We start from the raw sequence: 12,367 nt of genomic DNA, 5'->3' as shown, positions 1-12,367 counted from the left end.
TTGCACAACCTATTTTAATAAAACTGGTTAACTCACTGTATGTATTTGACCACAAATCATCCCTTATACATAAATACAAAGTGCTTCTCTTTTAAAATGACTGGTTGGATCTATCTCACAGTATGCCGTGGCTTTTACATATATATATATAGATATATGTATTAACAAGTTTTTACAGTAAGTGGTCACAGTTACTTAGCCTGACTTAAAAATAACCAATTGTAACTTCAGAAAAAAATTGTCGTATTTGAAAATAGGTGCTGAAAATCAATGAAAAAATCAAGGAATTGAATAGTCATGGAATTTGATTTTCAAAAATGTGTAGAAACTCTGAAAGGGGTTTATAATTTCCAACTGTCTTGTATGACTTATCATATTGTATATATCCAGATAGATGAGGCTTGGCTTCCCACAATCCCCCCATCACAGCCAAGCCAAGTTGCCTCAGCAGTCAGCACTGAGTTCTCCTATCTGGTGTTTTGGATTTGGGCTTGACAGGATGGAGAGATGCTGGATGAATATCCTGAAAATCCCATTTGCAGCGAGAATTTAGAATAAGAATAAAAACAGTTAGCCCATTTTATGAATACTTGTTGTTATGTCACTAAACGGCTGATTGGTATATTAAGAGAAACACCAGACTGGCTGGCTGGCAAAAACTAAAACGTGCAGGAAAGAACAAAATATTGCATGTGTAGTTTTTTAATGGGTTTAGCATATACATTTTCAATTGGATTAAGAAGTAGCTGCTCTGTGTGTTTTCCCTGACACCAGTAGTAAACCTATGAATGACCAGGATAATCATCAAGTGTCTTTTGCCGCATTCACATCGTATGGGAATGATGGTAGATCGAACTTCTGACTTAAAAATACTGTTGAGCTTTCAGGTCATAAATTCTACTTGGGAACTCGAGGTTTGACGATGGACCTCGATTTGTCCGACTTCCTCAATTCTGACAGTAGGAACAAGGAAATACCTATAGTCCAATGGATTAATCGTGGATTAATTTCAGATAAAACAAACTGAAAATGAACTATTTTTGTCACATAAGTCATTCTATGATCACAACTCTATATGTCATGGCAGGACACAACTACTGGCTGGATTGTTGGGTTGTGGTTGACATTGCGATGTTTGGTTTGCTGTAAAACATGACACACTAAGTTCATGTGTATTCAGTGTAAAAAAGCTTATCCGGAGCAACCAAAGTGTACAGAAAACTACAAACCAGTCTTGACGGCTACGAACGAGTTTACATTCGTGAAAACTTCCCAGTCGTTGCTTTGAGCTATCCGATCATTCCAACGGTCATTCCCATATGATGTGAAAGCAGCATTCCTGTCAACCAATCCTAGTCTCCACTTCTTTTGAAACCCAACCAATCACTGTTGAGATTGCTGCAACTGAAGGTTGGCTTTGCTGTCTTTTGATTGGATGGTACCACATTGTAGCCTGTCCATTGATATGAATGATAAAACCAGGTGACAGTGGGGAATCAATGCATGCTGTGTCCCCCCGTCCCTTCTCCTTTTGCTAAATCTAGACCTAGATTACAGTACAGACATTTGCAATGTAACTTTTCAAGGCTCGTTGTGTGGTTTTATATGTTGTTGCATATTTTACAGCATTAGGATCTTTGGGAAATTATGACCACTGCAACAGGTCAATGACGTTGGTAATTTTTTCCTTTTTAATTATTTTTTTTCCCCCATTTGGTCTGGATTTGTGCCAAGCTTTAGCCTTCACATGGCCGTGTATAAATGTTTAAGTGTCGTTGTTGCTACTGTACTTTTCACATGCATTCTCCAAACTGTTTATACGTCTGGATTATAAACAGTACAGCAGAGCAACTGGCTCAAACCCAAACGCTGGTTTTAATTCACATTCCATTCTTCCCTAGAGAAAGACTTGTTTGTGTTTTCTGTTGTTTTAATTTTGTTATTTGAATTTATTTCTGTTTTATATCCCCAGAGTTAAGATTGATTTTGTTTCTCTTTGCCAGCCAGTACAGATAAATCCATTTGAGTAATTTAGGTCCCTCACAGCTGTAGTCTCTGCTCTCGTCTAGTCAGGACAGAAAACTGCCAGTGGCTGGTAAAACCCTAACCATGCATTCACACTGCGAGCGACTTGGTTGACGGGTCGCTCTATTCTGACCGACTGTGGGCGGGGCCAGAGGCTCCGATTGCATCTATATAGAGGTCTGCAGCTACAGAGTTTTGAACCGGCAAATCATGTATTTTTCAGTGCTGGCATTGTCTGTCATAACAGTACATCGTTTTGATGAGCTAACATGGCTAGCAAGCTCTCCTTAAGTAGCATTCATCGAAAAAAACAGAAAAAACTCAATAAAATGATGTCAGAGCTTACCATCGACCCAAATGATGGACCAACCGTTCTCCGGGCATCGTGTTTGAGATGTTTATTCCTGTAGTCCAGTGGATCCCGACTCCGCTCCTCAGGACTCTGAATACTGCTGGTTTTCTGCCAGGTAGTTAATTGCATCACCTGGCGTCCCGGGTCTAAATCAGTCCCTATTAGACGGCTGGAATGAAAACCAGCAGTACTTGGAGTCGCGAGGACTGGAGATGGGAACCACTGCCGTTGTCTTTCAAATTAAAGTTGTAGAGAACTGGAAAGCTTTGAATGGCTTCTCCAGGACGCACGGAAATCTGATTGGCCGTTGACAGCTGTTGACCGTGAAACGTCCAGCTGTGTTGTTTCTGGAACAACAAGTTTGACGATTGTCCACACATCGGCCGAGTTTCCCAGGTCACTCAGTCTCCTGGTGACTTGCTGATGGTGTTAATCGCAGTGTGAAAGCACGGTAACATTTACCAGCCACTTCCACTATTTTAGCAGCCAACTAGATATTTAGAATAGGACTCCAGGTGATGGATGGGTACCTGAGAAGTGGATGGTAGAGAAAACTAACTTACCAGCCACAGCTAAAACTTACCTGCATTTGGCTGGTGGTAATTTCCCACCCTGCCACAGTAAATTCAGTGTTTTCCCACCATACTGAGTTAGTTAAGCTCATGATCATTAAACAAGTACTGCAGCAAGCACACTCCACATAAACTCCCTATTCCTCCCTATTTATAGACACATAGTTTGCTCATATAAACATGACTGTAGACTGTAGAGTTACAGCTGTATCACTGGGTCTCTAACATCCTACTGTAGTGGGTTTCCACTCTGTAGTCAGTTTAACTTGATAAAACAAGCGATGGGTGGTAAAGACTTATGAACCCATTGAAATATCAACAAAATAGGTCCGTCTTTCTTTCAACTTTTCATGGTAGATTTTTCTTTTCTTTTCAAAGCAAGAAAACCCAGAGTGGATTAACTGTTTTATTTCACCTCTTCCATCTCCAACTAGTCTGCCACCTCTAATTCTAATTCATTTGATGTCATGACTGCAATGGCCTTTTGATTGGACGCATAACTGATAGTTAGCAATGATAGCTGTTTGTCAATGTTGTTAATTTCACTTTAAACGCGTTAGGTAGCATTAATGTAGATGCCTTGCACTGTTTGCCTAGCTTAAAGGAATCATATAGTGCTAATTTCATGACATGGGTAACTTTTAGTGATAGTGGTAGTATTAAACTGTATATATTTGAGTTAATGAGGTGATTTTTGACTGTTGTGTTTTTCATACCTGTCATTTTTGTTTGTGTTTCAGCAAGGGGCAAGCAACGCCGAAAAATTTGACTATGTGAGTATTGTTGCACGGCTAACATCTGCAAAATCCTCGATCACACCAACAATGTTTTACAAACTTTTATTTATGCTAGATATCACATCAACAATCAACAAGTTCATTTTCAAAACAAAAACTACTTCATCATTCAGTGTCTCTAAAAATATAGGATTCAGTCAAAGTGTTACCATTTTGTCAACAAGGGACTTAAGTTGCCTACAATACTGTCCTTTAAAAAAAGCCATAATTTGGTATAATTTTGTGCTATCAATCATTTTCTAAGAGTAGGTGTCACTTTTTTAAATGGTGATCTAATTTTGGGATCATTTATGTGATTTCCTGGTGGATCTTCTTGCTGCAGGTCATGAACTTCATGAACAAACTGGCAGGAAACGAGTATGTTGGCTTCAGCAACGCCACGTGAGTAGAACCGCACTTTACTGATTATTACATTATATTACATTACATTATTATTGTACTGAGCAAGTAGAATTACACTTCACTGAGTATGATGTTTACTGATGATACTGGTGTGATAGACAAACCCAACACACTAATACAAATCTAATGCCAGTAAAAGCAGGAAATAGTCAGTTTAATCACTTCAGATCTATATAAAAGATTTTGTTATAATATATAGATTTAATCGTATTCTGGGATTACATTACATCGTCTCAGTTAAATAATGTAATAGTTGAAATCAGAGAGATCATAATTACTGTCGCGCTGCCATCTTGGAGGAGAAGTGGAAGGTTTAAGTCGAGGTCACACATGCATGTTTTATTGATATATAATAATGATGAATAATTCATATATATAATAAATATATAACAAGATCCTTGAGGAAGGTGGATTATCTACTCATAAAAAACTCAAATTTGAGTTCATAAATCCATGCTTTGAATATTTATAATAAAGTAAATCTGCTGTATATTATAATAAAATTATTTAGGAAGGTGCATTGTCTGCTCTTAAATAAACAGCAAGAACAACAAGTTGAAGTTGAGGACACACACAGGCATGCTTTGTTTAATTATGATAATAATACATTATAATATTTACAATAAAATATGTTAAAAAAATATATAATATAAAATACTTGATAAGTCATTGTCTGTAAAAATATAAATAAAAAATCAGTGAGTTCAAGTTGAGGTCAAACACACTCGCATGTTTTATTGAATTTAAATAACTATAAATATTACATATTTATATAAATGTATAATAAAATCCTTGAGGAAGGAAGGAGGATTGTCGACTCTCTTATAAAATAGATGAAACCCTCAGTGAGTTGAAGTCCAGGTCACACACCAGCGATTTGTTGCACCGGTCAGATCTGGGACTGTATTTTGGTTTTATGTAACATCAGCTGAGTCATGGTGCATAAAGAGCAAACCTCCAGTGTTGTTACATCCCCCCCCCTTCCCTCCCATATCTGCCCCAGATTCCAGTCGGAGCGCGAGTCTGGAGACAGAAACTTTGCCATCGGCTACTACCTGAAGGAGAAGAAGGTAAGGTCAGCTAGGACAGAGAGCGGAGCAGGGGGTTTATTCAGACTGAAGACCAGAAGCTTCTGAGACTGCGACAGTTTGATTTCTTTGGTCTGAAACAGAGTGGAAAAGTTGACTTTGATGCATCTTTGTATTTGGATCATTTAGGTTCAAACTGACCAATCACAAGCCAACCAGGGCTTGGAAAAGTCACATGACTCACAAGTAGCTTGTTTATTTTGGTAACTTTCATCCTGCAGGTTAGAGAATCAAACCAAATCTGACTCCAGTTCCTGTAACTTTATCTAACATGATGGACTTGTCTGTGTCTTCTTCTGTGGTGTTCATACCAGTTAAGAACACATGAAGAAATATCTGAATATGAGCATCAGTCCAGAACCGCGTCCGTCTCTTTCTACCCATAATTCTGTGCGTTTCGGGTTGGTTTCCTGTAGTTGGTTGGATTAACGCACCGCACCGCAGTTCTCTTGTTAGAGGACTGAGACTCTCGGTGCCGTTATTTGGTGCCACCAGAGGTCAAAGGTCATCGTTCTCACCTGGACAAATGAACCAACTGAAGGAAAGGATAAGAAATGCTGCAGAGTTCAGATAAACGGTTCAGAACAGTCTGGGTGTGAACGCAGCCTTACACCCAATCCTTCTCCCTTTCCGGTCCAAAGTCTTTAGAAGGGAATGCAGTTCTGTTGTGTTTATACAGACGTGGACAGTGTTGTTGACGTTGTTGTTGTCCTTCCAGTGTTTTCCAGAGGGGACCGACATGACCTCCATCCTAGACTTCTACTTCCAGGTAAATGGAACTTAGAAAACGCTGCTAAACTCATGGAATTAAAATAATGTTTTATCCAGCCTTGGAAAAGTCATGGGAAATGATGCATATTTAAAAGGTTTCAGAAATGTCATAGAAATGTGCTGATTTTTGCTTTATGCAACTAGTCAAGTGTTTAATGTCGAACTTGGCTGCTGGTTGATCAAGTTGCTTTTTAAGGAATTTTGACCCAAAAGACAGTTTTCCTGATTACATAGGTGCCAAGTAGCATCTCAAAGCAATGTGTTCATATAACTTGACAAGTATTAACTTAATTAACAATAACATACTTTATCTTCATAGGAATTCATAGGAAACGTTATGGACTTTATTAGCAAAAATGTGTTTATGATTTAAGCCCTAAACTGCCTTTATTTGACTTCACTACTCAGGTGAGATGCTGTGGGTTTAGTGTCCTCATCCTTTATCGCATAAGTCATTTTGTTATCACACCTCTTTAAATGCCATGACAGGACACGACTACTGGCTGGATTTTTGGTTTGTGGTCGACCTTACAATGTTTGGTTTGCTTTAAAACATTAAGTCAGATATTTCATCACAGTTCATGTGTGTTAAGAGTGAAAAAGCTGTCAGGAGCCAAAATCTACAGGAAACTACAATCATGGCGTCTTTAAGCTTCAAACAAGTCCAAATGCCTTTCATTCACATTTCACATTTCTGTTTGTCTGTCCCCGTCAGCTGTGCTCCATCGAGGTGACCTGCGAAAGCGCCAGCGTCATGGCGGCGACCCTGGCCAACGGCGGCTTCTGTCCAATCACAGGAGAGCGTGTGCTGAGCCCCGAGTCGGTGCGAAACACCCTGAGCCTGATGCATTCCTGCGGCATGTACGACTTCTCCGGACAGTTCGCCTTCCACGTTAGTTTCTCCTTCAGTATCTCATTCAGTATCTCAACAGTAACAGTTCAGTCTGATAAAGTGTTCAGTGCCCATAAGACTGTTATCAGGTGAAAGTCTTGTAACTCGTAATTTTTTTAATGTTTTTTTCTGGAAATGAAGGATTCAGTCCTCCATGGTTTGAGGAAACATTGTGACTCTTAAGTTGATGAAAACCTTCCAAAACCCGGTTTATAATCTCAAACAATGTCATCAGTGGAAAAATAAGCCTGTTTTTATTGATTCATGATAGATTTTGGTGATATTTTTAGAGATACCAGGCAGCATTGATCGACTGTATACTGTTTGATTGTGTGATTAGACATTTACATCCTTCAGAATTCAGTTGGTCTCGACTTATAATCATTTTGAACGGTTTGAACCCATCGGTTTGATTTGTCACGGTCAACCTGCTGTTTTGTTTTGTCAATCTGTTTTTTTTTCCCCGTGCTGTTTCAGGTCGGGCTGCCGGCTAAATCTGGCGTCGCCGGCGGTATCCTGCTGGTCGTCCCCAACGTCATGGGCATCATGTGTTGGTCTCCGCCTCTCGACAAGCTGGGAAACAGCGTGCGAGGCATCCAGTTCTGCACGGTACCGACAGAATTAACTTTTAACTGTGGAGGCTTCCTGTCATTACAGCTGATTGTTTCTGAAAATGTTTGTTTTGTTCAAAGCATTTTGTAACTTCAAAAAAAGGACTAAATTATAAAAATACACGACACAAACCCTGATGAAGGCTTTGGTAGCTTCAAGGTTGCAGTAAGAAGGATTTTTTAATGTTTGAGCCCCAGTAGACAAAATGTGACGCAAATTATGGTTATTATTGCCTTGCCAGACTAATGGGAAAATGAATAGGGCTGTAAAATTATGTTAATCTTAAGGTGGTGTGGACCGGTTACATGTAAAAAGTTGCTAGCATTAACTAGCTGAGAGTTTAGCATTTGGCTGCCGTGACACATCAGCAAATATAAAAAAAAAAAAAATGTATTAAGCCGATAACACACAATAATAAAATGTGATGGTTTCATATATTTACAGTACGAAACGGTTGATAAACAGGAAGCAGAAATCCTCTTCATTTTCAACACAGCCGACAACGTTTGATTTGATTTATTCTCTCCTCTTCGTTCCAGGACCTGGTTTCTCTGTGTAACTTCCACAACTATGACAACCTGAGGCACTTCGCCAAGAAGCTGGATCCTCGCAGGGAGGGAGGAGACCAGAGGGTGAGTAAAGATGAAAACCTCCTCCTCCTTCATCAGCTCCTCCTCCATCCTCCTCCTCCTAATATTTATTCTTCTCCGCATCCACTTGATGCACATTTCTGATTAGCATGATTTTGTTTGTCTGATGACTGACCTGACAGAATCACTGTCCCACCCAATCTACGTCTACCAATTGGCCCGCCCCCTGGTCATCAACATGTATGAAATGTTAGCAGTATATCAGGTTCATTATAATATTGCCTACTGAGTTGACCCCCCCCCCCCCCCCCCCCCCCCAATCTTCTACATCACAGGATGTCTGCAGGTCCTTAAAATTCTTCTTCAGTTAAATTCAAGGCCTTTATAAAGGTCTTTTAAATCTTCATTATATTTTCAGAAGTCTTAAAATTGTGTTAATGAACATTAAAGACATTTTTAATTGTCTTCTGTAGTTTTCCTTGCAAGAAATCAACTCCAACACCTCTATCCACATATAGACCCGTGTTCACTTCGGTTTTTCTTCTTCCATTTAGTTTTGTGGTTTATTTGTAATCTAAAATTTCAGTCCACCTTCTAGCAGTTTGACATTAAAGTAATTTTTAAAAGTCTTGAATATGACTTGCTGAAATCTGCAGGCAGCCTGCATCAGCTTCCTCCCGCTGTCTGTCACAGTCTGCAGGGTTTTAATCTACAGCGCCATCTGGTGGAAAATGACAGACTAAGTGTTGCTGAACGTTTCCTCATTTCATTTCATCATTCATTCCTGACAATTGTAGGAGAACTGCCATTTTGTTATGTTGCACTACTTGGTGTGTAATGAGCTTCTTTTGGCACCTTGTTTTTATTTTTCTATTTTGTTTTTGCAAGCTAAACTACTAAGAGTTGCAGCATTACTGTTGCTGATTTACTAAATATCAAGCTGTAAACTGCATCCAGCATTTGGGGAAATTCTAATCTAATCTTAAGTTAATTTATGGATTTATCTGTTATGCTGTTGGCAACTTCTGAACTACAAAGAATGACAAACATTCCCCAGACTCATGACTCCTGTCGGCTCTCTTCTCTTCCTCTCTTTCTGTTCTTTGTTTCTTGCTAAATTCGTCAAACTTTGTCTTGTTGTGTCGTAGGTGAAGTCGGTGATCAATCTGCTGTTTGCTGCGTACACCGGAGACGTGTCGGCCCTGCGGAGGTAGAGAAACCCCGCCTTCTCTCAGCATCTCTCTCTCCTTCTTGTTATTCTGAACGTAAAAGAACAATTACCTTGTTCAGTTTTCCTGTTGTTTTAGGCCGTGATCAGATAGGAGTCTTTGTTCTCCTGCTCAAGTCATGTTCAGCTTGGATCCCAAAACACAGTTGACAGAGATTCAGTTTTTGTTCGTTTAGCATCAGGAGGATTTATTATATCTGTTGTCAGGAAACTGTGGCTCTGAGCCACTTGCCTCTGTGTCACAGGTTGATTTTAGGAAGCTTATTCTACTGTTGCCCTCATTGTAAGTTGCTCTATATAAGTGTCAACAATATGCCTAAAATGGAAATGTTGAATGGCTGCTTGTGGTTTGTTGGTCCAGGTTTGCGTTGTCCTCTATGGACATGGAGCAGAGGGACTACGACTCGCGGACGGCTCTGCATGTGGCGGCCGCTGAAGGTAAAGCACTTAGGATAAGATAAGATCCGTCCTTCGGTTTCTGTTATTGCAGCAGAAAAGAAGAGGATATAGATAAAGATACTACACAATATCTACGTTTGAAGGTGCTGTCGTGTATCATTTTTCAACACCAGCATATCATTCTCAGATTAACAGTGCTACCTCGGTATTATTACCATAACCAGCGACATTTGGTTGACGGACCCTGTGTGTGTTTCAGGACATGCAGAGGTGGTGCGCTTCCTGCTGGAGGGCTGTAAAGTCAACCCGGTTCCCAGAGACAGGTACGATCCACCACATGCACCAGTCAGTGATCTTCCTCAATCCATCTCCAGACAGTCTTTGTCCAGCCATGAGTTCTACTTAACTGTGCAGTCGTGGCAGAAAATCTCCCAGCAACCAAAGCCCGTCTAAACTGTCTCGTTCCCTCCAGGTGGGGGAACACGCCGATGGACGAGGCGGTCCACTTCGGCCACCATGACGTGGTGACAATCCTCCGAGATTACCACAACCAGTACAGTCCTCAGGAGAGCAGCTCCGACAAGGAGACCGCAGAGAAGAACCTGGACGGTCTGCTCTGAAGGAATCCCTCAAAACCACCTGGATGGTATACAGTGAAAGAAACCCCTTAAAACAACCTGGATGGTATACAGTGAAAGAAACCCCTTAACACAACCTGGATGGTATACAGTGAAAGAAACCCCTTAAAACCACCTGGTTGTATACAGTGAAAGAAACCCATTAAAACCACCTGGATGGTATACAGTGAAAGAAACCCCTTAAAACAACCTGGATGGTATACAGTGAAAGAAACCCCTTAAAACCACCTGGTTGTATACAGTGAAAGAAACCCCTTAAAACCACCTGGTTGTATACAGTGAAAGAAACCCCTTAAAACCACCTGGTTGTATACAGTGAAAGAAACCCATTAAAACCACCTGGATGGTATACAGTGAATGAAATCCCTTAAAACCACCTGGATGGTACACAGTGAAAGAAATCCCTTAAAACCACCTGGATGGTACACAGTGAAAGAAACCCCTTAAAACAACCTGGATGGTATACAGTGAAAGAAATCCCTTAAAACAACCTGGATGGTATACAGTGAATGAAATCCCTTAAAACCACCTGGATGGTACACAGTGAAAGAAATCCCTTAAAACAACCTGGATGGCATACAGTGAAAGAAACCCCTTAACCTGGATGGTATACAGTGAATGAAATCCCTTAAAACAACCTGGATGGTATGCTCTGAAAGAAATCCCTTAAAACCACCTAGATGGTATACAGTGAAAGAAATCCCTTAAAACCACCTGGTTGTATACAGTGAAAGAAATCCCTTAAAACCACCTGGATGGTATACAGTGAATGAAATCCCTTAAAACAACCTGGATGGTATGCTCTGAAAGAAATCCCTTAAAACCACCTAGATGGTATACAGTGAAAGAAATCCCTTAAAACAACCTGGATGGCATACAGTGAAAGAAATCCCTTAAAACCACCTGGATGGTATACAGTGAAAGAAACCCCTTAACACTCCCCTTAAAACACGGCAGCCATCCTCCCCTCCAAACAGTCAGTAACAGACGGTGCGTGTTCTTCGTCACGTCATTATTAGGTGTCGTCGGTTTTTGTATGATATTATTTTATGTATTTTGAAGGAAAAGAAGAAGCTATTTTTATTTCGATCGCCCCGACCGTATTTTGTTGTCGTCTGCTTTATGTTTTGTTGGCGTTTTTTTTTTTTTTATGTCTAACCAGGGTGGGAAGTGACAGCCAGCCGCCAGCTGAATGCTGGGTAAATTTGGCTGTGGCTGGTGAGTTGACCTACGCTAGCAGCCTGGTCGTACCTTCCTCACTGTGTGCAGCTCCTCTTCCTCGTCGCCATCATCACCATGTGGTGGAATGTATCTTCCCCCAACTGCACAAAACACTGCAGTGTGTGTGTGTGTGTGTATGTGTGTAAACCTTGATATTTATTTATCTATTTAAGATAAACTGTACATTGATGTAGTGTGTATATTCCTGAGAGGATATTAACGTCACAAAGGATAAGAGTAGGACTCGATGTAAATAAGTACAGGTGTATAATTGTAGTTCAGTTGTAGTCGACTTGTTCTCACTGAAGGAAACCCTCGCACACCCGTACAAGCTATACTTTAACTAATTTATTTTAAATTTAAACGAGCTACTCGACTCTACTGGAAGAAGCTGGTATTTAAATTTTAAATGCCTGATGAAATATTGTTCTTTGCTTTTGTTTACCTTGTTTAAATTGTTAATGCTTTAGCCTTGAACGCTTCATACGAATTCAAAGTCTTTTGTGCTTTTTTTTTTTGCTATGTAATAGCTAGACATTTTTTTGCACCTTTTTTCTCTCCCAAAACGGCAATTTGTGTTCTACTGTTGAATCTGGTTTTTATTTATTTATTTATTTATTTTAAAGTAAGGAACTAAGGTGAGCATGACAGCCAAAGCTTCAGTCTCTACATATCAAACAGACACTGCCAGCGCTAACAGCAGTTTCCCCCGATCCACGACCAACTGCTGCCAGACTGAACCGCTGGATTACTGTAAAGTTTAACAAGTCAACAAACTGA

General features: G+C 40.1%; 1 protein-coding gene across 2 annotated transcripts in view; it reads left to right on the top strand.

Moving 5' to 3' along the window:
- The window catches only part of glsa (glutaminase a), a 40,106-nt gene extending 28,151 nt beyond the window's left edge, over window positions 1-11,955 (top strand). Inside the window, exons 8-19 of one of the 2 annotated variants that reach the window (XR_013507588.1) lie at window positions 3,690-3,722; window positions 4,069-4,127; window positions 5,152-5,218; window positions 5,955-6,005; window positions 6,723-6,899; window positions 7,377-7,508; window positions 8,051-8,143; window positions 9,250-9,311; window positions 9,691-9,767; window positions 9,988-10,051; window positions 10,201-11,518; window positions 11,590-11,955. Coding sequence is in view for 1 of the 2 variants with exons in the window: in XM_071922994.2 (XP_071779095.1) it covers window positions 3,690-3,722; window positions 4,069-4,127; window positions 5,152-5,218; window positions 5,955-6,005; window positions 6,723-6,899; window positions 7,377-7,508; window positions 8,051-8,143; window positions 9,250-9,311; window positions 9,691-9,767; window positions 9,988-10,051; window positions 10,201-10,348 (963 nt within the window). In the remaining variant the exon portion in view is untranslated. Of the gene's footprint in view, window positions 1-3,689; window positions 3,723-4,068; window positions 4,128-5,151; window positions 5,219-5,954; window positions 6,006-6,722; window positions 6,900-7,376; window positions 7,509-8,050; window positions 8,144-9,249; window positions 9,312-9,690; window positions 9,768-9,987; window positions 10,052-10,200 lie in introns of both variants that reach the window. The other variant, XM_071922994.2, reaches the window with a different exon arrangement.
- Window positions 11,956-12,367: the final 412 nt, after the last annotated feature.

Source organism: Centroberyx gerrardi, chromosome 21, assembly GCF_048128805.1.
Source record: "Centroberyx gerrardi isolate f3 chromosome 21, fCenGer3.hap1.cur.20231027, whole genome shotgun sequence".
Lineage (NCBI taxonomy): Eukaryota > Metazoa > Chordata > Actinopteri > Beryciformes > Berycidae > Centroberyx > Centroberyx gerrardi.
This window is presented reverse-complemented; position numbering and strand designations above follow the sequence as displayed.